General features: G+C 41.8%; 1 protein-coding gene across 2 annotated transcripts; it reads right to left on the reverse strand.

The window, feature by feature from the left end:
• Positions 1-970: 970 nt before the first annotated feature.
• LOC101157091 (GRB2-associated-binding protein 1) lies at positions 971-25,521 on the reverse strand. 2 transcript variants are annotated; one of them, XM_023966177.1, is made up of 12 exons: positions 25,060-25,521; positions 17,085-17,213; positions 15,501-15,666; positions 14,995-15,184; positions 12,201-12,826; positions 10,947-11,005; positions 10,746-10,855; positions 6,623-6,921; positions 2,796-2,892; positions 1,855-1,984; positions 1,635-1,769; positions 971-1,497 (listed from the first exon to the last, which is right to left on the reverse strand). In XM_023966177.1, exons 1-12 carry the CDS (start codon positions 25,132-25,134, stop codon positions 1,312-1,314), a joined length of 2,202 nt encoding a protein of 733 aa, XP_023821945.1. In that variant the 5' UTR covers positions 25,135-25,521; the 3' UTR covers positions 971-1,311. The 2 variants fall into 2 exon arrangements, with proteins under 2 accessions (XP_023821945.1, XP_023821944.1); XM_023966176.1 differs by having other exon boundaries at positions 14,995-15,187; positions 25,060-25,519.
• Between the last annotated feature and the right edge of the window lie 2,194 nt (positions 25,522-27,715).

A 27,715-nucleotide genomic window follows, 5' to 3' on the forward strand; every position in this document is an offset into this window, starting at 1 on the left:
TAATAATAAATGAGAAAAAACACAGTTTTCAGTAGTTTGTCATTTATTGCCTCCAAAATGTAGACAGTAATAAAGTTTAAATGCCAGAATTGCACACTGAGAATGTAGATAGTTTCAGGTAAAAAAAAAAGGGGGGGGGAAATTTCAGCTGGCGTGGGCAGTCATTCTCAGTTTTTATCATAGATTAATGTGAATGTTTTGGCTGAATTGGGTCCCATTCATTGGTTTGATCTGCCACCACTTATAATTCAATCGGTTCTTCGGGTGTGTGAGCTGATTTAAACCCTGGAAGGACTAAACAAAATCTCGCATGCAGGCGTCAGTCAAATGTACATGATCCAAAGAGTAGTATTTAACAAAAGCACTAAAAGGCTAATGCATTATGGGTAAAGAAAAAGAGCACAAAGTGGTGGGTATGATTCACGTCGGCTGCCTCTCTTTCACCACGCCGCCAATTCTCTGCTCGGCCCCACTCCAAAAATGTATTCCTAAGGTCGATGCCGCCGCGGCTTGGGAGGAGCTACCAGCTAATCTTTTTAGCCAGATCGCCGCACGCTGTCTTCATGCCGTTTCCAATGCACGGAGATCAGGTTCATTTGCTATGAGGAACTCTACAAAAGCATCAGTAATCCATGTCTGTGTCATCATCTTGGGGTAAAGTGAGATGGCGCCAGTGGGTGCGGATTGCCGCCTGCTCCCGCCTTGTGATTGAATGTTTTTGCTTTTATTGATGAGTGTGAAGCAAAAATCTATCTGCCTGCTGGTTTAGACTCCCTGTGCCGTTCTTTGTTCTTTCTCTGATTTTGTCTCGTTTTAACATTGTGAAGCACTTTCTGAGTCACTCTCTGAAAAAATGCTATATAAACAACGATTTACATGGTTACATTTAGGTTCTTTGGGGGGGGGGAGCTTACTCTTTTAAATGAAACACTTACAAAAATCGCACCCAGATTTGAGAAGAGAGAAGTCCTCATGTTAGAGTCAAAACATTTTTTTAATCACACCATACAGTAGTAAATCAAGACATCCCATAGTATTTAGTGCTATCTAAGAGACTTAAAGTGGATCAATCCAGAGAATTGTTGGAGAAAGTGAATCCTGTATTTCCAATAGCAGATTGAGTTCCATCCTCTTGTTATTAAAACACTACAAAAAGACGAGGACTGAGCAGATTTCTGGAGTTAAAGTGGACTAAAGATCTCTTTTTCTGTGGAAAACAGACCGTTTTAACACAATTTCAAAAGTCTGATGTTTGTTTACTCTAGTCAAGTAAAGTTGTTCATTCGTCCGTGCGGTGTGCGTCTTCGTCTGTTAGGTTTTCTCCTTTTCAGTCGACATTCTCCCATCATGCCATGCTTCCCGGGTGTTCTTGAGGGCTTTCGTCCGTTTGGGATCCACCACCACATAGTCAACACGCGTACGCTCGCCTCGTGCGCGCTCTTCCTCTCCGTATCCCTGCTCAGAGATGCTGGTCCTGCCTTTGGGTGTGCATCGCTTCTACCCGCAGGAACACGGGTTACATGAGGGAAGCAAAGTGTCGTTACATTTGCAGAAAGGAAAAACATGAAATAAAGTGTATTGGTGACCTGTAGTGGCCATGTAAACATGAATATATTTGGTCAGCGCCCTCCTACTTGTCTCGTTGGAGTTGATCGACCAGTATGAAGGTCCAAGTCCAGATACTCCACCTGCTTTTCACCTTTCGCCCGCCGTAGCAGCGGACTACTGGCTCCGCCCTCTGATGCTCTGTGCAGCATGAGCCTGAGAGACTACCATCAAACAAATTTAGAGTACTTAAAAAAAGAGAGATCAAAAGCTGCTGAATGGAACCAAGGAACTAAGACAAGTGTTTACCTGCTCTCCAGCACTGAAGCTGAGGTTGGAGGGGACCATGGCTACATAGCTGTCCTCCAGGTCATCCGAATCAGAGGAGGGGGAGGAGCTTTGAGCCGAGTGCGGTCTGACACAGCTCCCACTGGAGGGACTTCAATACACAGATCCATTTCAAAACTCGGGAAACATTTCCAAATTTACATACAAAACAATAAATAACATATTTATAAGAGACAAAAAAATGCTTTATAAAATAAAGATTTTCATTAAGTGCTAGAGATACTTTTCAGGTGTTGCAGTCATTGACTATATATGGGAAATGGAGCGAGTGACATCACTCATAGACAATGGTTTACTGCCGGCTCCAACCAAACAAAGTCAATTCAGTCTATATTTCTTCGCGACATGGACGCAGCCATGTTGGGGTCAGACGTCGTCAGCAAGCTGTGGTAGGCCCTAGTTGTCTGAGTCCACGATTCTATGCCAACACATTTCGCCAACTGTAGCAGGCGACCAGATATCTGTCAAATGTTTGGAACGTTGGACATGGAGATGAGAAGGCTCCACCTACTTTTATTGAGGCATCTGATTGGTCAGTTTATGACTTGAATACCTTGAATTACAGAAACAAAGGTATCAGGGCATAAATGGTTATTCTGACTAATAGAATGACTGTGTAACAGCTGTTTATTTCTCTATAGAAGTCTGTGGGATTTTGGCTTCTTGGAGCCAGCTGGTCCTTCCTGTTTGGAACATTGGGGGGAGGGGTCACCTAGTCCACTTCTCATGTAGGTCAACAGTTGCAGCTCTCTCTTTTGTGGTCTTTGACCACTTCTTTATCAGTGGCATAAATCCACGGTAAGTCTTTGATGTGACCACAAGATGGCGGCAGAGTGCCAGATGTTTTGTCGTTTAAGCGGCATTTCCACTCTGAACTTCATATGCAAACATTTCACCATTACCCTCTTCTGAAGATTTGAGTGACAGGTGATCGTACTGGAGGTGGGACTTCTTGCCAGTCTTGTGGGAGTGGAGCGATTTTTAGAGGAGCTGGTTTCACTGGGAGACATAAGAAAATTGAAAATGTCAAATCTTCTTCAATGTTTTTTCCAATCCTCTATAACAATTATGCACAATCTTGTTAATAGGATTTAAAAACGCACATTTTCTTTAATCATTGCACATTTATGTTTGGCCTGTCATCCGGTTACTGGAGGGACGCTCTCACTGATGATGCCCAAATACAAAAAAATATTTATTCAACGACTACTACTTGTGCGAAGGTCTGTAATTTTCATCAGAGGTATTCATCAACTATGAGACAAAGTTAGAAAAATAAATCAAGAAAATCACACAATTTATTTGCAAATTATGGTGGTTAAAGAGGTTTTGGTTAGCAACTGAATATTTTTATTGCATTAAATTGCATTTCTGACTACTTTTTTATTCAAATTGTAAATCAGGAGCAGACGAAAAAAATGCAGTTTGAAAAAAATCGTATTTGTGACGTACGAAAAAAACGCTGGGCGGGCCACAAGCTTCCTGCTCTACAGTCTCAGCAGGGGTTGCTCAGCGCCAACAGTCCTGCCCACAACTCAAAGGTGAATTTCTAATGAACTCCTGCTGTTCGGCAGAAACTATGTTCTAGAAAACAAGGTTTTTTGATAAGATTGGCTGAAAACGTCATAATCTTGATTATAATCAGTGTGATGGTGTAAGGAGACCAACCGGCTCCTGAACATCTCATCCACCACAGGACGAAGACAGATGACCACATCGCCGTTTTTCATCAATGGGGAAAAGGTAGAGAGAGCTGCAGATTTTTGGGGGTCCCGATTGAGGAAAGCCTAACTTGGATCACAAACACTTCTGAGCTGCTGAAAAAAGCCAAGCAGAGACAACATCATCTGCCAGACTCCTGCTGTCCTTCTAGCGGTGCAGCATAGAATCCATCCTGACCTACTGCCTCAGTGGAAAGTTCGGAAGAAAGTCCTCCAAAGGGTCATAGACTCGGCCCAGAAGATCAACGGCTGTCCTCTCCCTTCTGCACAACTCCCACTGTGCAATAAGTGGACTAATCTGTGCTGTAAGTGGAATAATCTGTGCAACAAATGGGCAAATGTATGCAATGAGCGGACGAAGATGAGAGTAGTAGTTTTCTACTTTTATCATTCATTCTGTGTTTGTGTTTTCAGACTTGCCTTAAATGCTCCATAACATTGTTTTATTTTTGTTGATTTTTTCTGAACACTGTGAGCACGCGAGGACATGTTCTTGTGCATGTTACACATCAATGAGAATATCACCTATTCTAATCCTATTCTAATTTAAAAATAGATCTAAATATGATTGTTGTGAGTCTTTTAGGGTGTGGACAGGTGTATTTTTTGCAGATAACTAGTTCAAACAGGTGACATGAATAAAGGTAACCAGTGAAGAACAAAGAAGAAGTTACAGGTGAGGGAGGGACAGAAGTCTTGCTTTTTTTTGCTAGTGGTCAAAGACTTTTTTATTGAAGACTATACCAATTATTTCATTATAAATTATAATTATATATCCCTGAATCTGTGAATTTGATTGCTTTCTGTCTCTCAAAGCAGAGGTTGAGCTTTGACGATAATTACAAGCTTCTTTGATCTTTTTAAGGGGGAGAAGTTGCACAGTCGGGGGCTGAATTAATCTTGTCCATCTATAAAGGATATGAAAGTTGGCGACTGCCCAAAACAAAAAGGAACATTTAATAAAAAATATGATTTTTTTTCCAATCATGGACAAAATCTCATTTAAATTATTTTTCGTAAATAATAATTTTATATTTTTCCATATAGATTAATTTTTATGATGTATGAGCACTTTTGGCTGAGTTTGTGTGAAAACAGAAGGAGGAGAGTAACAGTCTGTCATGTGATTCAAATCACCGCAGAAACAAGGAATCAAAGCTGTTTATATTCGTCTTCCTGCTGTTTTCTGTCATCTCAGCTGTTTCCTCTCAAACTGAAGCTCCCAGTGCGATGACATCTGCTTATCTTCATTTGCCCTCAGAATAAATAATCTACTCTGATTTTTTAATTTGCATCAGGAGAAATGTAAACTTTTTAAAAGCTCCTTAACTAAGAGGAAGAAAACTACCACCAGCGTAACCTGTTCAACCCATCCACATTTAAATCTCCTTTAGGTCAAAAGTTCATTTCCCATTTGCATTTGAACATGGATTTTTCCTTTTCCTGGAACTACAGGAAGTTCTGCAGAACTCTGAAGCATGAATGTTTCATCTGAAAGTTTGCGTGAGCGGCTGGTCATCGAGCGTTTGCGCCCGCCGCTGTCATGAGCATGTGCTGCTGCTCGTCAAGCAGAGAGGGAGGACGTGAATAATTGAAGCTGAAAGAGGCAGGAGGAGGACAAGAGGCACGAGAGGAGAAAAAAAAACAGCAGCAGGAAGAGAAATCTGCCTCAACTCAGACTAGAACAAGTTTTCACGACTCAAGAACAAAAATGCTCCCACGGTTCACCACTTCTCCTTTATCTGTCAGCAGGAATCTGCCTTTCAAAAGAAAACTGTTCTGTATTTTTTACACGCTAAGCTAAAGCTTTGCATGGGAGACCGGACTGGTTCAAAGCTTAAAGTTCCACTCCGATCCTCCTTTAAACCATTGGTAAAGCATTCACATTGGTCTTAATTATAATTATGCAGATTTTTGCATAAATAACAATGTAATTCGTGTAAACATAGTTTTTGCAGAGCGGCAGGAGTTCATTAGAAAGTTACTGCTGAATTATAGGCAGGACTGTTGGTGTGGAGCACCCCCGTCCCCCTTCCCGTCACCTATAACAGAGATCTCTGTTTAAACTCTCTCCCACTAGCTTACAGCCCCTCGTATCGGTACAACAAAAATGGTGAGCGATATCAGAGCTATCCAGGCGCAGAGTTTAGATCCAGACTCCAGATCCAGACTCCAGCTCATTTGAGGAAAACAAAGACATTCATGGATCTATTTGTCTGCAGGTGGATACATCAGAATGGAGCAGAGCACTATGCTTGTATCGATAAATTTACGTTTTTTTCCCTACAGTAAAAAACAAGGTCAAGTAAAGGTAAGTGAGGTAAGTAAAAAATTGTGGTCCCTATCCCCCGGGCTGTGGGACAGTACCAACCTTGGAACAGTTGGTACTGTCCCACAATAAAAAAAAACTACTTTTTAAATGATCATTTTAACTGAAGGAAGTTTTATTTTGAAAATCTACTGGTTTCTCTCCCTTCTTGATGCACGTCACGTCACTGAGTCACCGGTTTTTGTGACAGTTTTTGTTGTTTTTGGTGGTATTTTTTGCTGCACCTTAAAGGTCAGACGAGCCTAAAGTTGGCTTCCGATCTTTTTGTTTCCACTTCAACAGCTATGGGTTAAGGAAAAATTTGATCACATTTTAATGGTTTCTACATGAAATGTAGTGTAGAAATAAAGTTTATAATATAATATAAATATTATAATAATATAATATAAAGATATTTTACAGAGGATGAAGATAAACTTAACCCTCAAAAGTTAAGGGATCCTGGAGGCTTAAAAAATAAAATAAAATAAAAAGTCAGACCCCCACTTCAACCTCGTATAGACCCCTCTGGGAAAATACCAAGCTGGTAGGTGGCCTGAAAAGGCTTTGGGACCACTGCTTTAAATGTTTCCAGCAGAGAGGAACAAAAACAAAAAATGTCTCCACATTTCTGAGTAAAGTTTATGGGAAGCCCTTTTTTTAAAGGTGCAAAGATCAATTCTGTGCAGTTCCCACTGACCTTTTCTCTGTGGCTTCAAGTCACGGTGGATGGGAGGGGGCACGACTTCAGGTTCGCCCCTGGTGGTGGTGGTGTTGCGGGGGGTTTTCTGGAGCGGCGGTGTGAGGGGAATCACTGGGATCAACGGGGAATTACGAAATCCCATGTGAGCAGGAGGAGGCACCTGCCTGCCCAGAAAAGCCAGGTCATCTGACGGGGGGAAGGCGTGAGTGGGAAGTGAGGCTGTGTGGGGGGTCATGGGGACGTAGTTGCAGTCATGAGGGTAAGAGGAGGGGTCCGAAGGGGCATTGGGAGGCACCCTGGGACAAGACAAGGAAGTGACGATTAGAACATTACATTTGTTTTACTTTACAAAGACAATCCACAAACTAATGCAGCAGGCAGAGTGTAACCTAGGAAATGCGTTCCTATGGTGAACACCAGCTGCTGACCTACAAAGGGCTTAAAAAACGGCTTCCCTCTTGCAGTGAGAGCTGCTTCCAGTGAGCGCGGCCCCAGGCTGAGCGCGGCCCCAGGCTGAGCGCGGCCCCGGCTGAGCGCGGCCCCAGGCTGAGCGTGGCCCCAGGCTGAGCGCGGCCCCAGGCTGAGCGTGGCCCCAGGCTGAGCGCGGCCCCAGGCTGAGCGCGGCCCCAGGCTGAGCGCGGCCCCAGGCTGAGCGCGGCCCCAGGCTGAGCGCGGCCCAGGCTGCTCAGTTCAGTGGCCGTTTTTAGCTGAGTACTGCCTCAAACGCTGCTCAACGCAAAAAAGAGCGATGTCTTTGTTTATGCCCCTCTAGGGACTCCTGTGGTTGACCTCCTAGTTGCATGCCTACGTATCGCTGTTTTGCCCACGGTTTGCATCATTGTGTTTGGTACGGATGTTTCTAGCATCACTGTTTTGGTCGTCGCTACGGACTGACGTGGCACCTTTGGGACTTTAACATGTGAGCAGTCTTAGACAACAGTAAAGTAACACGCTCCTGAACTACCAAAAATCTTTGACCATTTATGCAATGAATGCAATTCCAACAGATTCTGATACAAAGAAAAGCAGCGTCAAGTTATTATGCAACAGTTTATGTTAGTACTTTAAGTTACTTTACTTTAGTTTACATTACACAACATTTTAGGTTGGTACTTTAAGTTACTTTGCATTACATAACACTTTACGTCAGTACTTTAAGTTACTTTACTCTAGTTTACATTAAATAACACTTTACGTTAGTACTTTAAGTTACTTTAGTTTACATTATGCAACACTTTTTGTTAAAACTTCATTTTGTACGTCAGTAATTTACGTTACTCAACTTTACCAGTGATGAAAGTCAGGTAAGGAAAAAATCCCTGAACTTTTCTTTGAGCGATATGGCGGGCACAGAGCGAAATTTTGGAAAAATACGTGGTCTTAGATGCATTCTGGTGCATTCTGGCAGCTAGTTATTCACTTCTTTATCAAGAAACTAAGACTAATTAGAGCATCATGATTTGTCATTCAAACCCCTAGTTTGACTCTCCATTAAGGACTTGCTGGTCCTAAAAAAGAATTTGGAAAATTGCTCATAGTAACACAATCCTACAATCTACGCTTTTCCTTAAAGCTGCAAAACATACAATTGCTAAAATATAGTAACATCAAAGCCCCAAATGGCAAAAAGAACACCAGTAACTATGATATTCTATGAAAATACCTCAGTTATTTATACATTATTTCTGCTTTAGAAATGACTCATGTACAACATCCACTTGCACTGTTTTCTCAAACTATAATTACATCAAAATATGGGATCTGCTTTAAACTTTAATTCTATAACATAATACATCAATTCTTTAACACCAATACTAAGTAATCTGGGAAATATCAAAACAAACATACAAACTAAGCTAAACATTGTAAACATTATTTTTTAAGGGAGTGCGGGTCCAAACCATCAAATACTTATAATTAATGTCAACTATACTGAACTAAATCATGGGAATTAGGAAATACAAATAAATTAGATAGAGAAATGTATTCAAAATAAAAACTGAAACTCAAAACTAAAATTGAAATTATTTCAAAATGTGGTTTTGAGATTATTTTACACAAAAAAGTATTTGACCTACACTACCTTAAAAATCTTTTTTTTTCCAGCCAAGACCACTTCAATTTGTTTTTTATCGTCTTCTCACAACTGAGGTCGTGACCACGCTCAATAATGACGATGCCTGCCATTATTTTAACACAAATTTGATCGCAAACTCTTCAGATGTCTTTGTGAAAGTTTAGCGTGGGTCCGCCAGTTTTGGTCTCTAGGGAAGCAAGTCACGCTGACCACGTGGTGCAGACAGAGCCAATCAGACCTGTCGACGCATCCAAAAGCAACTAAAACGTCCCGTCATTGGTCAATTAGGCCGGGAAGACGAGAGATGGCCACGACCATAGAGGAAGCGATCTGCGGAGAAATATAGAAAATAAAGCTAAAATTAGCTGATTTCAGACCATTTTTTAATCCGGAAAGCGATTTGTCCGTAGAGATCAGGTCTTTATTTCCCGGAAAGTACGTTCGGTTTGCTCAAAAACCCGGATTTCCGGGAATTCCCGGAAGACTTTCATCTCTGCTTTACGTTTGCACTTTCTGTTACTTTATTTTAGTTTACAATATGCAACACTTTACTTAGTACTTTACGTACTTTTGTACTTTAGTACGTTACATTACTTGACTTTGTTATACAACATTGTATTTTAGTACTTTATGCACTTACTTTATTACTTTAGTTCTTTATGTTATTTGCTTGACTTTGCTATGTGATACTTTAGGTTAGTCTTTTACTTTACTTACTGTAAGGATGGCAGTAAGGATGGGCGGATATGTCTCAGCGTTGATCACTCTCAGCACCGGAGCCCCCCAGGGTTGTGTTCTGACCCCTCTACTGTACTCACTGTACACGTACGACTGTGTGGCCTCCACCAACTCCACCACCATCATCAAATTTGCTGACGACACCGTTGTGGTGGGCCTGATCACTGATAATGATGAGACGGCCTACCTGAAGGAGATTGGACATCTGGAAAACTGGTGTGAGAGGAACAATCTCCTCCTAAACGTCAGCAAGACAAAGGAGTTGATAGTGGACTTCGCCATAAAGCAGAAGAGGAACTACCAGACCCCCGTCATCGACCAGAGCCCAGTGGAGAGAGTGAACAGCTTCCGATACCTCGGTGTCCACATCACGCAGGACCTGTCATGGTCCTGTCACATCAACACCGTAGTGAAAAAGGCCCGGCAGCGTCTCTACCACCTTAGACGCCTGAGAGACTTTAGACCGCCCTCTGTGGTGCTTCGGAACTTTTACTCTTGCACCATAGAGAGCATCCTGACGGGAAACATCACAACCTGGTTCGGGAACAGCACCATGCGGGACAGACGAGCTCTCCAAAGGGTGGTGCGTTCAAATGAGCGCTTCATTCATACCGAGCTCCCTGACCTACACTCAATCTACAGCAGGCGGTGCTGGACCAAGGCCAGGAAGAGAACGAAGGACCTCAGCCACCCCGACAACGGTTGGTTCTCTCTGCTGCGGTCAGGAAAGCGATTCCGCTCTCTGAAGGCCAACACAGAGAGACTGAGGAGGAGCTTCTTCCCACAGGCGATAAGGTCTCTTAATCAGTAATCAGTACACCACACAGTACTCCATACTCATGGACATTATACACACAAGCCACTTTCACATATGTCACTTTAGAGCATATTTGCACTCATTCGGACATTCTGTTTTTATGTTTTTATATTTTTATATTTTATATCTATTTTCATATTGATATTCTTTCTTTGTTTGAGGTCGCGGGCGGTCGCCTAAGCATTTCACTGCACATTGTACGGTGTATGATTGTGTGTGTGACAAATAAAATTTGAATTTGAAAAATTTGAATTTGTTCGACTTTACATTATGTCATAGCAGCTTTTCGGCGTCAGTACCAGCTGGTTTACGTTAACCACATAACCACCAAACTACTGTCAAGTGTTGCATATCATCCCAAAGCTGCTTTTCTCTGCATCAAAATCTATTGGAATAGCGTTGATAGACTAAACGTACAGTTCCGATCGTTCCGAAAGTCAAAAGAATGTCAACACTGGCGCCACAGCTCCGGATGTCGTCATGCATACCTTGGTGCGACAGGAGGGTCAGAAGGGGCGGTGCTCATAAACACATAATTTTCAGTCACGTCCTCATCTTCAGGACCAGAGCTGCTGAGGGGAACCATGCCTTTGTTAAACTGAAAGAGATCAAGACATTTGCCAGAATGTCTTTACAAAAGCCTGAATGAGAAGGTGCGTGTGACGGCAGCGTTGTTGGTTTTGACTCACAAAGTAACTGCTGAAGCTCTCGCTGAACTCAGGCATGGAGCGAGGAAAAGACTCACAGCCTGAAAGACAAACACGAAAACACACAAATCCCTTTGATGTCAGTGTGAGCGGATTGAACTCGGCGCTTCCCGAGAACGGAACAACGACCAGCATTGTTGGGAACCACAACAGATTCACTCAGAACAGCTGCTTTTTTTGTACATCTCAAGCGGAGCCTGACCAGATCTGTGTGCTGATGGGCATAGCGGCTAGCTGCAGCAAAGGAGGATCAGGTCCAGACATGCAGGACCTAAAGAATCATCCTCTAAATCTCCCTCCTAGAGCCGTCAGGAACAGAAGGAGTTCATACTCCTGCTAATAATGTCATGGCAGCTCCTGTGCTTTAAAAACACAGAGCAATGGAGTTTGCTGCAAAAAACCAAACAAAACAAACTGTTACGTCTGTAAAGATTAAATCCAACAATGAGGCTTAGTGAAGCCTCTAAAGCCTCTCAAGCAAAGGGCTCAAAGCACCTCTGAGCTGCCAAAGTTCAAACTCCTCATCACTAATACCAGGTGATGAAACTGCATTTTCAAGCAGCAGCACAGTTGAAGCCGTGTAAATTTTGCTTTTCTTCACATTATCGGAATTCTCTCTAAGTATTTGTGCTGCAGGATTGCAGAGCAGATACCATGAAGGAAATTGAAAAATGTGAGGGGGTCAAAAATATGGTGCCCCTGAGTTTTGATGTATTTTTACTCAAAGGCCTAGTAAGAGAGAAGACTTGTCCCACATGTGGTGATGTTGTGTTTAAACACAATTTCACCACATTTAGGGGTGTGTAGATAAAGCTAAAGTGCAACAACCGTCTTCATGCCAACAACATTTCAGAAAAAAAAGAACAAAGTAGGAATAGAGCAATGAGCCTCAGTACGCATGTGCACTTTGCTGAATCGAGGTTTTGATTTGTTTGTCTGCAACCCTGTGACGTATTTTTGAGAGTGTTTTTAAATTTCGTTATCAAAGACAAACACAAATCGGATTCACAATACAAATGTTAATAAGAAATATAAAACCAAATGTTGCATTCATATAAGTTGTGCACAGGGGATTAGTTGACGCACTATAACCTTACGTATTTATTTTTTTGACAGTTACCTTACACCATAGTTTTCATTTTTAGCAGTCCAATTAACACGGGGTAAAAAATGTGAAACTAAGAACTGAAGCGATGTCAGAAAATAGAAGTCAGACCAAAGCAGTTGTGCTCGTACTTGTCTGAGTGTGTCCTGGGATGGTAACAGTGCTGCTCCTCGACGTGTGTCCTCCATCAACACCTTCATTTCTCCGCTCTGACTCAGAACTTGTTCTTGGAAGGGTTGCAGGCCCAGCGCTCACCGAGGCGGTCTCTCCGTGGGCTGCGAAGTTGGGGGGCTTTGGAGGGCGAGGGGGAGGAGCCGGGATGGAAGCAAGGAACTCCGCCTGGGTTAAAGAGTCGACGCTCGGTGTAGACGATGGACGATACAGGGGAGGGGGTTGTGGTGTGGATGCCAGACGGGGAATCTGGTAACTACTGGAGGTAACTTGCTGCACGGTGGAGTCTTTGAGCGGGCGCATGAGGATGTCTAAAGAATGCTTTCTGGGGTGGGGGGAAGGGTGGCAGCGAGATTTGTTCACTTGTTTCTGGAAGTCCGAGGGGGCATCAAGAGACTGACTGATGGGAGTCGTCATGGCAGCCACTGTCCAAGCAGCCGTCTTATAGCTGGAGTGAGAGGGAGGTGTAAGGCTGCTGGGAGGGAGGGAAGGAGAGGAGGATGAAGAGGAAGAAGCTGCAGAGGGAGGAGGGTTGAGGGTGTCGTTGTGCTCCGTTTCAAGAGAGACAGAAGAACCCAGAGGAGGCCTGGAATGGAATTCAAACAAGAGTTATATTTAGATGTGAAGGTATCCTGATTTGTAGCATAAAGACAATTAGCCATTAACCAAAGAGATTGAAATCTTTCCTGGAAGATACAAAGATTAGAGAACGTCAGGCCTCTCAGAAACCTGTGGGTGTGGATCAGGATGAAACTCTTTCTAAAGTTCAACTTGTCTAAACTTGTAACTCGTGTAGATGTTTTGGGTTTTGACAACACTACTTTAGTCTTAGTCCCGACTGCCCCTACGGGGGTTACAGGCTGTTTGCGGGCCAAAAATAGGCTAACCTGTACAGGACTGTATCATGGTCGTAGACCGCTCAGTGAATCCCTAGAGAGAAAATGTTCAGGGACATTTCTTTTCTGCAGGCATGCTGCAGGTTGTAATGAACTCTCAGGAGAGGTAAGTAGGTGCAGCCTGACTGTTAGAAATAAGGAAATTAGACAGAGTGTAGTGTGTGTGTGCGTCTAACAAGCACTTATGTATTACGTACACACAGTACTTGCATCTTACTAGAGTACCGTACGACTGCGTCACCTGTACGTCATAAGACCGGATGATTCTTTTACATTGGTAAATGGCCACCTGGGCACATTTGGAGGTCGCGCTGTGACAGTCCAGTAACAGGAAGGCAGCAGCGAAATCGTTGGCTGATAGGAGGGTCTCCAAAATAATCTGATGATCGGCCAATTTCAGACTGCAATGCCCCTGACCCTATGCTGCTGTCCCACTGCCACCGTTCAATAGTTCAATAGAAATTGTTTGATAGCAGCTCGGGAACTCGATGAGGGCTGTTTGAAATGGGCCGGTTCCAGGCAATGACCAGACAACAATCTGGCGATCCCAGCCACCGTGGCTCCTGCATATGAAGCCTGCTGTGATTGGACCGCTTGGACCTTCGTTTTGGGCGCTGGGCCTTTGTCTTAGCTGGGTTTCTTGCCGGGCTTGTAGGCGACTGGCGCCACCCTGTATGGACGGCGGCCATGCAGAGACATTTACAATCAGATCTGCTGCCGGCTGGCAATCCGGGTGCCACTGTCCTGTGGTCAACCAGCTGTTGCCCAATTTCGTAGTGGGCGGCAGCAGCTAATCTGAAAGATTCTACCAATGTCTCCCCGTCGCGCGATGGTAGTTGTGTTTGTGACCATGTAAGCCATCTTAGATAAACAGGTTTAGGTTTTTAATGTTTTTATTGAAATTCATTGAACTGTTGAGCTTCTAGACTAGAAAAAACTAAATTCAAGTGTTGACTTGCACATATCTGATGGAGAAAACAGGAACAGGCTTGCTGTCAGGTAAGGTCATGAGTCATGTGCAGAGGAGTTTCACAGCCTTTATCTTTTATTGATTGAATTAATCTCTTCCACTTCATTTTTTGCCCAGTGAGACTAATGTGAAGTACATTAGAAACAGTCACAACACACATCATATCAGAGACTAAAAGTTTGCTCAAAATGCAGACAAGGGCATAAAATACATAACACCACAGTCAATGGATTTAGTTTGGCCTAGAGACATTTTTGTCCCTGGTTTTGACCCAAATGGGAGTTAAATTTAATAATTATTGAGACAGACTTCTATTATTTAAGTCTTCTTCACAAATTTTGCATGAAGCTTATGCTTCATCTTCTTCTTTTATATTTTTAATGAATTATGATAAGGACTGGATTTCAATTTACTGCTCATTTCATTAGAAACGAGAGATTTTTGTAGTTTTGAGTTCTGGGTGTCATGGAGAATCCAGAATTCAGATTCCTTTCTCGTGTAGTTCCTTCCCGGCTCTGGTTTCACTTTCTACCACATTTGCTAGTCTTTGAAATCACTTAAGCTTTCTTGGAAATTCAGCTTCTTGGAAATGAAGGCAATGCTTGGAAATTCTTCATGGTGAAATGCTTTCCATCTTCCTGCATGATGATGTTTTATTCAATCTTCAATCAACACTCAGACATTCACCAGTCTAGGACTGAAAACCTTCAAATTAGATCACTTGTTTTTATATCCTGTTCTTATAAAATGATTATTTTAGTTCTGCTTTCAGGACCCTTAGAACTGGTACTTGCCTCTTTATCTCACATAGATGTATATTTTTCTCATTTTCAGAACAGATAATGTGTCGTTTGTTTCTGTTTGACCCGCGGCAGAGTCTCTGTTTACCTGATGTGACTCTGGCAGTTTGACAACCACAGGTAACCGTCTTCTGCGCTGTTGTAGGGCTCCGGGTGTTGCACCCTCACAGGGTCATACGGGGTCGGGACAGAACCCGCCACCATGAAGATAGCGGGGGTGGAGCTGGTGGTGGCTATGGAAGTCATGGAGGTGCTGGAGTTTGATGGTCTGTCTGGAGCTACTGAAAAAGATGTGCAGCATAGAAATGATGTAATCATATCAACGGTGTTTCCATTGTTGAAACATTTATGTTTTAACATAATTAGTCCAGCTTTTGCCTTTTGATCATAGCTGTATCTGAACTGAATTGATTTCATTTTATGCATTTCTGTGATACTGCAGCACAGTGGAGGACCTTCTGGGGCTTTTTTCCCCCTCTTTTCTCTGTTCTGTTTTGTCCTCCGACAGGTTTTCACACTGACTCAATCACAACTCCCACACACAAACACGCATGAGCAAAACAAGCGAGCAAACAACGTGGATGGGTGTTGTACCGTCGTCTGTGGGGTTGAAGCCGCAGAGCAGGCAGATGGAGGACACCCAGCGGTTCATGTCCTCCTCAGACTCGGCCACCAGGTACCAGATCCTCTTCTCTGTCCTCAGGTCAAAAACGTAGCTGCTCTCCAGCTCCTTCTTCGTAAAAGACAGACCAGCATCCACCTAATGTAGGGGAAGGAGACATATCAGTCCGAATGTGCGGATTGGTGAGAAGAGCTAAATGAGCCAATGGGGACCCAAATCCCATAAATTGAAACCGTTTTTATTTTAGGACTACTTCCTGTCCCCGGTTAATATTTTGACAAGATGACTTCCTGTTTCCCGTTCTCAACATGCATTGTGTCCAAATTCACTCCTACTTTGGATTCTGCCAACTGGATCTTTGGATTTGGACCTAGTTTAGACTTTGGATAAGGATTTTGGATTATCGGACCAGTTTCCTCTTCACCCGCCACTGAACTGGACTTCCATGCCACACCATCTCCACCTTGCAGCAGAAGATTCTGCAGATTTGGCGCCTTCTTCTTAAGCTCATCCTGAACCTGTTGGACTTCTCCTGTTGAGCATCTCACATCACCTGACGGCCATCAACACTTCCTGCTCCAAGTTGGTTATTAAATCTGTGCTTCACTTTACTAGGAGAACCGATGTTATAATTGGCTCTCATTATTTATTTGGTGAGTTTTAAATGTACTTCTCAGTGTTGCCATGCAACAGCTAAGGATGATCTAGATGTTCTCCTAAAAGTTACAAAAGGTTGTTAAGTTTTTAGGAAGGAATCGTGTACTTCAGGGAAAATGAGCCAGAATGCATCCAGTGGACCACAACACAGGCAACTCAGCCATAAAATGATGTACTAAATGTTTAAAATTACATATTTTTTTGTCAGCAGAAAAAAACAGAATGCGGTTTTCAGAAAGTAGGCCTGCATCTTACCTGCTGGTTCTGACTGTTATACAGCTCTAATAACTGATGCATTCATTGTTGACTTTATTAAAGTTGAAAACAAAAGCTTGGTTAAATAGAATAAAGTCTACTTGTTTCCAAATAAATGTAAGACAGTAGTTGGTTGGAGTTAGAGATTTTTGAAAAAGAGTGATTCTATTATTTGTATCAATATGGTATCAATTTCCCCATCATGGGATTAATAAAGTCTTCTTCTTCCTCTTTCGGCTTCTCCCATCAGGGGTCGCCACAGCGAACAAGTCGCATGGTATACTTGGCAATGTTTTACGCCGGATGCCCTTCCTGACGCAACCTTCTCAAACCGGGCTTGGAACCGGCACAGAGGTGGAGAAGGGAACAGGGAGCAGCCCGGAGTCGAACCCGGGTTTCACGGACGGAAGGCGCCGCAAACCAGCATGAGCTAAACCAACTCCCATGGGATTAATAAAGTATCATTCTATATTTATTTCTAACAATACAATGTGTTTTCTCCTTTAATAAGACAGCCCCCCCCCCCTGTACCCAGCCAGTCTTTTCTGTTGACCTTTAGTCATAAAACTAATTTTTAGGTTGTTTAGGACTCAACATGCACATTTAATTCTTCTTGCTCGTAGAACAGTATCGTCAATGTTTACCTGTTCACACAGATTGAGGTTAATGGTCTTGATTGGCTGGCGGGACTGTTGGTTTTTGTAGTACTGCAGGACATCCGGATCTCCAGTCAATCGGCCACTTCGAAGCACAAACCAGCGTCTTTTCCACGCCTAGACACGAGACAAAATATTTGTTTTATAGAATTAATCATTAAAAATTTATATTGCCTGACACATAAATTGTTTTTTTTAGAGAAATAAAAAAAAACGGACAGTGTGATCATGAAATAAGTGAGTTTTTGCGTTTTCTTTTTTTATATAATTGACTCCCTAAATTTACAAGAAGTCACGTCTAATTGAGAGTTCTGGGCTAAAATGAGACATGTAACAAGAAAACTCCCCTTTTTTCCACAAAGACACCGGTTAAACAATGTAACTGATTAATCCAAGATCTGCTAAATTTAAGAAGAATTTAGTTATTCTCAGTTTACTTTTACAAACAGTAAAAAAAAAAAGCTCCATAGCAAATGAGTAATCAGAAACGCATAAATTCTGCAGAGAACATTAATGGAAATTTGCTTGCAGGGTTCACACAGCTGGAATAGCCTCAGGGGGAAACTGTAGAACTGTCTGCATGTTTCTACCGAAGCTTTTACTGCTGTATTGAGAAAACGTTTTCTTGTGAAATAAAAACAGAAAGCAGTTCTAGCCTGAGGGATTAGCTAATCCTCTGAGATCTGGCAGCAGCGGCGGTGAGGCGTCATGCTAAACAGCTACTTACATGGAGCAACATGCATCCATTTGCTTTAGGTGTGGCTGTTTACATCAGAACAAACATGCGCGTTAATTTAGTTACTGAAGCTTGAAAATTTGAATGATAGCAGGTCAATTTAGCCTCTTTAGGCCTCCAAACGGTTACATTTAAAGCGAGTAAACAACGGGAACCCATGAAGGTGCTTAGAAATGTGGCATCTGAAATCTGAACAAATAACAAGAGACGTACCTCACGCCGCCAGTGTCTGCGGGTTTTTAAGGAGTTACATAACAGATTATGCATGAGACTGATTGCACTACAGACGTGGCTCATGACTGAGCAAAAAGATGCACTTCTACAAATACAATAATCTCTCAAACTTTACTATCAGCTAGAAAAGCTGTTCCAATGTTGGACACTCACACAAACAGCAGCTTTTCTAGAAGCTTAATTTGACTGAACTAACATTATTACGGCTTTAAAACTGTAGTCACCGTGTCTCCTAACAAAGTAGGACGTATTTATGTATTAACTTGATGACTGCATATGTTCCGTGGTAAATTGGTACCAGTACCAACATAAACTACTACTGGTACCTTGTAAAAATGTTGATTTCGGCACTATGTCTTACTGGTTTTCTTTTCAGTTTGGGTGTACAATTCTATCCAATCATTTTACCTTTCCAACAATTGTGGAAATGAGGGTGGGTGGAGCTTCAGTAAAAGGCCAATGGCGTTTCCAATTCAGTGGCCTGAAGAGTGACTTGATCAGTGCTCTGAAAAAAAGATCGAATTTGTGGCCATAAGCCGTGAAGTTCTACTTTTAAAATTATAGAAGAAATAAATGAGACTCATCTTGTCCAATCACAAAATGGAAGGAAGGAAGGAAGAAAGAAAGAAAGAGAGAAAGAGAGAGAGAGAGAGAGAGAGAGAGAGAACCTTCATTTCAGGTTAACTCAATTCTTTCTTAATTTTGAGGTTCCGTTGCGTCTAAGTGGAGGTGTGGCGATGACGGTGGTGGTGGTGGTGGGGTGGGGGGGTTCCTTGTGTAAATTTGATAGCTTTTTGGTATCTTAACTAGAGAAACTGCTGCCTGTAAAACACTATAAATTTAAACTTAAAAGTTTTACAGTGTACCTTTTTTATGTCAGTCATAGGGCTCCTAACAGAATCAACTACTGTAGAAATATATCCTAAAATGTGATGTCCACACATGTGGAAAGGAAGTCCTAAGAGGTTAAATCCCAAAAGGAGAAGATCTTCGATTGAATCTGGACAAGACAAACCTTTGAATTCATGTCTTGTTTTATTTTTATGAAGCTCAAGGATCTGGACAGACGTGTTAGATGACGTCATGCCACAAAAACACTAAAACTATTTTCTCTGTCGAGTCAAAAGCTTCACGCTCCAGTGAACACAGACGCCGACCGAACATGGAGCACACGGTCGGTGCATGGTGAAAGTCCTGTTATCATAACGGGCAGTGTCCTTTGAGCGATCCACAGGATGACACCTCATATTTCAGCCATGACTCACCCGCTGTGTAAGAGTGTTAGTGTGTAGGCGGGAAAAACACTTGGTGATGATTTAAAGGTGTGAAGTGAAGCATTTTGGAGGACTTTGATTCAACAACACAGCTTTAAATGGAACGTTTCCTCACAGGTCTGCCATTAGAAGCGATTTGACGCAGTGAAAAACTGTCTGCCTGTTTGCACGTTTGGGTCAACTCCCACCAAGTTATCATCAGAATCATCTCCTCTAATCCTCCTCTTTGTGGTGTTTCTGCACAACGCCAGCAGAGCTGCACACAAACTGTGTGTGTGTGCGCGATTACAATGAGCAGCAATCAGGCCCCTGTTTTCTCCAAACACACACAGGAAGAGGAAGTAGCTGAACAGGAAACACTGGCAAGACGTGGCAGTGGAAGTATGCCTGTTTATGTTTTGGTTGTTTGATCCGCTTTCTTTAGACAACATGGAAACAGCAGCGGGACAGAAACTCGCTCCGTGATGTTTGTACAGCGTCAGAGTCAAACGCCAGAAATAAAAGGCAAAGATGGAGAAAAGCTGGAATTTAAGGAAATGTTTAAAAGCTACAATAACAATGCAAACAACACACAAAACAAAAGAAAAAGGGAGAAAAATTTTAAAAGAAATTGATAGAAGCTCGGCTTCTGTCCACTTCTATCCACTCCCTTCCCTAAATGCCTAAACTGCTTTGCTGAGTATAATAAATATTTTTATCCTTATTTGTTATTTTTGATGTCTTTTATTGAAAAACGAAAGTTCAGTCTTCACTTCCCACCACAAGATGTCTATTTTATAACTAATACACATCTATTGTTCATGTCTACTGGACATCTACTCTATTGAGTCACTCTGTTACCCCGGACTTCCTCCAGTCCGCATGCAGAGCATCTCCATCGCGTGGCGTGAGGAGTCCGTCTCACGGCCATCAGTTAGTTTACATCGTCGCCGCTGTATACTTACTGAATATTTGATTTACAAATATACAATAACTATACAATTAAATAACTAAAAAAATGGATTAAATCAATATTTAAACCTATTAAGTTAACTAAATTTATTACATTTATAATTTAAATAGCTAATTATAAATTTGTATCAGCTCTGTTACTAAATAATGAAAAATGCATTTTTAAAAACTGAACATTTTAGACCACTGCAAAAACAACCACCCCCACCCCCAAATCAATTACAAATTTATTTGTAAATGATTTTTTTTTCGTGTGCAAGTCCGACTTTATTTTCTGCAGACTTTGTTACCTCAGCGTCTGATGGATTTGGAGGTGATTTATGTCTGAATAATGTTGAAGCTGTGAATTTAGATGCAATATTGATAAGCATTGTTGTAGTGTCGCCTCCTTCCAAACGTTTGTTTCCTCTATTGACCTTTGACCTGGAGAGGAAGTGGGCACAATAGATCTAAAAAAAAAAAAACATTTCCTACTTCCTGTCTGGAAACCAAAATTAACCCCAGACCTGAATACCAAAGTTCCGTCGTTTAGTTCCTCACTTCACAGTTATTTTGAGTGATGTCTTTGAACTGGAGCGACACGTTGCTAAAACTGAGGACACTGGAGGAGTTTTTCCAAGAACCTATTGTAATGCTGTGTGGTTTAAAAGCACGGCGGATATGTGTTTTAAGCTTTAACTTATAGCTGGATAAATCACTTTTCAAATCATTTTGTAAAACAAGTATCTTTATTTTCAAAACAGCAGTTTAATGCTAACAATAGAAGGGGGGGGGGGGGGGGGGGGGGGTTGGTGGAGCTCAGCACTGTGGTCAGAACTTGAGTCTTGCCATTTCTGAAACTGCTGACCCGACATCACCTGAGCAAGATGTTGCAAGCGCGCTGATGCGTTTGAGTAATCGTCACGAGGGAAACCTCTTTTATTTAAAACATAAATTCAATAATATTTGGAGAATAAATCAAAGTTGCAATGTCCAGCTGCTCTGCATCTTCAATTATCTCCAGTTTAACTTTCCCTGACCCTGTTTCACATTTATGACAACCATCCGTGCCTTCAGACCACAGGATGGACTCTGCCTCTAGCGATTTCACTTTCATCTTCATGTGCATTTGAATCTGAAAGTACTAACATGCTCCTCCACATGTCATCCAGGTGGCTGCTACAAGTCAATCCTGTAGACATTCTCTTAAATGTAAGCTGGTCCAACTTCACAATAGACAAACTACTCTGTGGTTTTAAACTTTTCCTTCTATGGCCAGATCTACGATCCCAGAGGATGTCAGAGGGGGCAATTTCTTTGAACATTTTTTTCTACAGGCTGCAACAGTTGGTGGCGGACATTGATTCAAGGGTAAGAAGTAAGGGTAAAGTTGGTGAGCAGCAGGCGTGTTGTATATATTTTTCATTGTATCAACCTCCACATATCCTGTAGACTGGACCAGTAACCCGTTGGTACTATTGACGTGATTAGTCTGCGCTACTTACGGGAAGCCTGACTGTTAGGATTTAGGGAAATTAGACAACCAGAGTGTAGTTTATGTGGATGTCTTATGGGCACTTAACGTATCTCGTGTACATCACATCCTGTGCCTGTAGTATTTATCCGCAGTCAGTAAGAAGCCAGTACTTGCACCTTACGTCTAGAGTGCGGACACCGAACAACAGGGTCACCTATCCTTACGAATACTTCACGACACATTCAAACGCATAACAATGGTGTGTTCCATTTTCAATGACGCATTTTAAGGTGACCATCAAGCATCAAAGGACCTTCAAGACACAAAACAGGTCCAGGATGGATAAACCTGAACCGTTAGAGATTATCATACGTCTCTACAGTCATTTCCTTTAGTTTTGGGTCTCATAAGACAAACCAGGACAAACTAGGAGCATCTCTCTGTGGAGTTTGATTCAAGAAGGAGCTGAGATTCTGGAACTTTTCTGACTATTTTTTAGGTTTTAAGAGGTTTAAGTAAGAAAACAGAACACCGGATGATTGAATGAACAAACTCCATCTGACCTTTGGGGTGTTGAACGTCTGTTTTTGTGCTCACAGAGTTTGCGTCATCGTTCCAAGGCTCTGTGCCATCATCTGTGTGTGAGTCTTTGTGTTTTTCCAAATCTTCTAAGTCTTCAGTGACGGCCCCCCCTTCACACCCGCCAACCCCAGCTGAGAGTGATTAGCTGATTACATCACGGATCTTAGCACACAGAGGAGGGCGTGTATGAAGGGGTATACCCCCGCCAACTGGATTGTAATCCTAACACGTGCAGCCTGTTGCTGGTGTGTCAGGCAGCTCAGTGCATTTTTGTGGTGAAAATAACAGCACTGCTTGCCAGAGAGAGTGTGTAAATACACACAGGGTTGTTTATGCCTTTTAGGCTGATTGTATTGGACTTCTCAACAATGCAGTTAGTGCTTTAGGGCAACAGCACCCCCCTCTTTATATATTAACGGACAGGGGAGTTGTCTCAGTTAAGGTATAATTTATAAAAATATATTTAACCCTGTAAACTCCACCACATCAGAGAATTGATAGAACATTCTTTTTTTTTTTTTGGTAAAAAGATGTTGACGTCATGTTGACTTCATAAAATGGGCGACACCCACAAGGAGCAAAAGGCGGGGCCTCAGAGATCAAGTCGTGTTACTTCCTGATACCAAAACGAGCCGCGAAAATAATTCATATTTGATAAAAAAGTTGTTTTTGACATTTTTCACATTATTTTGACCGTGTCTTTACTTTGATTCAAAGTGGAAAAGAAAAGATGTTGGGGTTGTACTAAAAAGATGGACACAAAGCCTCACAACAATAATAAAATAAACTAGAAGGAGCTGCATTTCCAGAAGAAAATGCAGGGTTGAATGCTGTACTGCTGAATGAAAGCTAAATTTGCTGAAGAAATGGCTGAACTGTACTGGAAAAACCTTTAAAAGTTAAAGGATCAAAAGTCCTGGCATGACTAGGCTGAAAAAGTTGAACATTGTAATAGTAGAATGGCTAAAATAGGTCAAAAATTGTAGAAGGAGTTAAGCATTAAAGCTTAAGTTGATGAAAAAATGGCTGAACTGTTGAAAATTTGAAGATGTTGCTAAAATGGCTAAAAGTGCTAGCACTGAAATCAGCATCATCAACTGACTCCAAAAAACCCATTGTTTGAGAGTATCGTATTGGTAAAAGCTACATGTTCTAAGTTGATAGAAAATCCACTTTTTCAAAAAGGCGGCTTTCCTATTGATTTTATCTCCATAGCAACCATTTTATGTTTGGGTCGCCTGGGGATGACGAACAAATCGACATTAGTTTCAGACAAATTGGAAAAAGTAAACCTTTGGACGTCCTTAGCAACGAAGTTTGTTGGCTAACCACGCCCACATTCCTTATATGTCCAGATCCAGTGAATTTCAATATGTTCAGTTCCAGCCATGGATGAAGTTTATTGCAATATTTGCTTTAGATTTTGTCAAAAAATGGCTACCAAACAGTAGGTTGTGTCGACATCGAATAATGATGTCTAAACCTATTTTATAGTCCAAAGCCTTGTGATCAATTTAACGTTTGAACAGTGTCTCTAGCTAAAGGCATGTTGAAGTTATAATGGTTGAAAGAAACAAAGGTTATCAAGGATTCTCAATGCATTTAAATGGAGCGAAAATCTTGGAAAATCCTGGAATATCTTGAAAGGGTCAAGGATTTGAAGGACCAAAAGTAATAGCTGAAAGGAATAAGCTGAAAGGGTTGAACATTTTAATAGTAGAATGGCTAAAATAGGTGAAAGTTTGAAGAAGTTTAAAATTGAAAAAAAAAAAAAAACTTTATGTTGAAGTTCAAAGCCTTGTGAACATTTCAATGTTTGAACGGTGTCTCTAGCTAAAAGAATGTTAAAGTTACAATTGTTTAAACCAATAAAGATATGAATGCTAGAGCGAAGAGTAAATTAGGAAGAAAAGTGCTTAAAAAAGCCCCATCCTAGTAAGAGTAATGCAATACCTTCTAGATACATCTAATGACTCTTCTCTATATTCATTCTTAACATTGCAGGCTCTTCTGTCATATGTGTACATAAGTGGGCGAGTCTCCCTAAACAATCCCTGCCGACCTTTCCCTCTGTGGGGAAGAAAACCTACTGACCTTAAAAGAAAAAGAGGAAGTGCCACGAATGAATGAGTGAAGCCAAAACTGCTGAAGGAGAACTAAGAAGCAGCGCAGACATTTCTTGGGAAATGAAAGGTTTTGAGAGAATATGGAAGCGGCAGATGAGGAGCGCTCGGCTCATTGGGAAGGTATGTCAGAAATGTGGCAGATGTGTGTTTGTGTTTCCAACTGAGCTGCTGGGAGAAGAAAGAAACACAACTGGGGTTGACTTTTCTTTGATCTTTGTTAATAAAGTTACACAATCGGAGTAAGGTTTGTATTGTCTTTAGGCATAATTCCCACATTTGAGCACATTAGTCAAGAAGGGAATAAGAGGCACTTACTTCTCTGTCAAATAGTTCATTCAGAAAAACATCAATGTTACTCATAAAAAGTGTTCCTGAAAGGTTAATGAAGCAGAGATTTAGGTCGACGCATTTTAAAGTTTACAATCCTCAAAGTTTGACAAAGTCCAGCGTTGTTAACACCGCAGAAGCTGACAGCTGTCACTTTATGGTTTTATTGTTCGGCTGCCTGTTTGGGTGTGATGACACCGTGTTTGCACATTTCCTAAAACGGGACGTGGTGAAGTTAGTGCTTTATTTGCTCTATCTTTCAGGCTGGAATACTCACATAACGCCGCAGCTTTTTCTCTGGAGGGGATTTTCGTAGCCACCCTTCGCACACCACATCTCCTGCTCCACTCATCCTTTCAAACTCTTCTTACTTCTCAACCAGCGGATCGGATGTCAAAGAGGATCCTCAGCATCAAACTGAAAGAACTGAAATTCCTTGTTCTGGCTTCCCGACTTTACTGTGATCCGCCCTCCAACCGGCTGACCCATAAAACGGTTGGTTGACCTTTCACGGCACTTCCAGCAGCAGCGGCCCGGTTTTCAGTCCGCTCCTCTGTCTCCATGTTATCGCACAGTTTCCATGGATATTCCCATGTGAGGCAGAGCTGCTGCGTTTCCCTCACTCAGTCTGAGAGACCCCACCTCCCTCGGATAGACTGCCCTCTTCCCAGCAGAGTCCCTCCTCTTTCTGCTCCAGCGGGAATCACACTACAGACTTCAGCTCCCTTTCGTCTGTCCTCCTCAACCCTCCTGTTTTTCCCACAGACTCATATCAGTGCCTTTTTTTGTTATAAAGTAATGGGTGTGTATTATTTAAAAAAATGCAGACTCTACAAAGAAAAAAATGTAAAAGGTAAAAAGAAAATGAAAGGTTTTTCCCGCTAGGAATAAAAGAAAAAAAGCCTCAAATCCAACCTATTTTTTTTGTCATGAACCTGTTTATTTTTATCCAGCTGAATCGTATGTTAGATGAATCCAAGAAATCCAGATTTATGCTAAAACAAAACAGAAACAGAGACTGGGATTCACGGAGAGTTTAGGACATTTAATGACATCTGGTGTTCTATTTTAGGAGCTGCAGGTTGGTTTCTAACTTTTAACAGGCTTCCTTTCAAAATAAAAGACACCCCATGTTAAGTGGGATTGTCTCAATGCAGCAAATGTCACAGTAGTAGTAGTAGTAGTAGTAGTAGTAGTGGTAGTAGTAGTGTGTTGATGTAAGCAGTGATTTAAAAAGAAAACAGTTAATTTTACTGTTTGTGGTGCAACACACTCAGACGTGTTTACATCTAAGAACAAATACAATTAAATCACAGCTAATTAAGTGACTTCTATGTATTTTTAAACATAAGCCGCACTGGAAATCCTTGAACTTAAAAAAATTGGAAATCTGTTATATATTTAATCTGGTGCACCTTCATTCTGGTTCTGACCTCCAATTGATTTTTAGTGGAACACAGAAATGTCGAAATGTTTCAGTTCAACTTGTGATTGCTACGGTCCACCAAATGTTTTTGAACGAGTTAAAAAGAAGTTTGAGTTAGTTTACTTTACATTTCTTTGTCACGGTTACTTTTTTTCAAATTAAAAAGTTTTTAGTTTCAGGAATCGGTGGTTTGGCTCCCAAAATGTTGGAGATCAGGTGTAGTGAAAGAAACTGACACATTTCATACAGAAATTAAAACACGACAAACCCAAAGGAGCAACAAAATAAAATTGCTGGGTAATTGTCACTGATCTTTTTTACTTGCAGACATGGAAACATTCTCCTCCCTCAACAGCTCTTCTAATCTGACTCACTTGTTCTTCATCGACTCCAACATCCTCTTCAACCTGGGCTGGACGGTCTCCAAACCAACGTCCTCCATCATGATAGCTCTTTACATCACGCACATCTCGCTCCTCCTCCCTCTCTGCATCAGAATCCTCCACCATTGGTGCCAAACCACCTCTGCTGTAACGAGCCACTCTGACTGCTTCAGCTATCACACGGCTGTTGTGGAACTGATTGGCGTCCTTGGTTGTCTCTTCAGCTGTTGTGTGGTCCTAAAGACCGAACTGGTCTTATTTTTTGTTGGGTATGTCCTTGTAGTCTTTACTTGGGTGGCAGAGACGTTCTTCCATGTTTTGACGTGTGTGGAACGCTACATGGCTGTGGTTCATCCCATCACCTACCTGCACCTGAAGAATGAAAAAGCAATTAGGGCCAGAAACGCCACTCTGGGCTGCGTTTGGCTGCTTTGTACTCTGCTAACCACTTTGTTGACTGTTGTAATGTTTGCCATCAATTTGTACTTACTGATAGTTAGCTTGGCAGTCATCGTCTTCTGCAGCATCTCCGTTCTCTGTGCGTTGGTCCGTCCAGGTCCGGGTAAAAAGGGCGGGCGCTTGGAGAGAGTTGACCACTCAAAAAAGAGGGCCTTCTGCACCATTTTGGTCATACTGGTGGTACTGGGAGTCCGATGTATGTGGGGTCTGATTTGGATTTCCCTAAAATCAACAGATAATTGGTATCTTTGTTTGCTGATGTCCTGCAGTTACTGGTTTAATCTGCCCAGCAGTCTCGTGCTGCCTCTGTTGTTTCTTCACAGAGCTAAGAAATGAAGGTGTTGCAACATGCAGTTACAATTGTGTCTTTAGACTAAACACTCTCTTTTTAAACTCAGATGTTTGCATAAACTTTCAACATTTCAAACATTTTAAATAAAGGCGAATTAAGTTCCTCAGAACTTTGAAAATATCTTTTGTAAAGCTACATTCACGCCGCTCTTGGCCACGCCCTTTCAACTGGCCCTTTCCAATGAAAAGCCTACGTAAAAGCACATTTCAGGCTTCTGTATCCAAAGCTACGCAAGGTTCTACCCCAGTTTTTAGGCTCCAGGTACAAACACAGATTTGTACCACTTCGACCTTTCACACCAAGCCTCTTCCAA

This window comes from Oryzias latipes, chromosome 18 (genome assembly GCF_002234675.1).
Source record: "Oryzias latipes chromosome 18, ASM223467v1".
NCBI lineage: Eukaryota > Metazoa > Chordata > Actinopteri > Beloniformes > Adrianichthyidae > Oryzias > Oryzias latipes.

Coding starts and splice junctions, on each gene's coding strand:
- LOC101157091 (XM_023966176.1), bottom strand. CDS start 25,134: ATGAGTGGAGCAGGAGATGTGGTGTGCGAAGGGTGGCTACGAAAATCC. Junction 10,856..10,946: donor AGAGCTTCAGCAGTTACTTT/GTGAGTCAAAAC, acceptor GATCTCTTTCAG/TTTAACAAAGGCATGGTTCC. Junction 1,498..1,634: donor GATCAACTCCAACGAGACAA/GTAGGAGGGCGC, acceptor TCCTGCGGGTAG/AAGCGATGCACACCCAAAGG.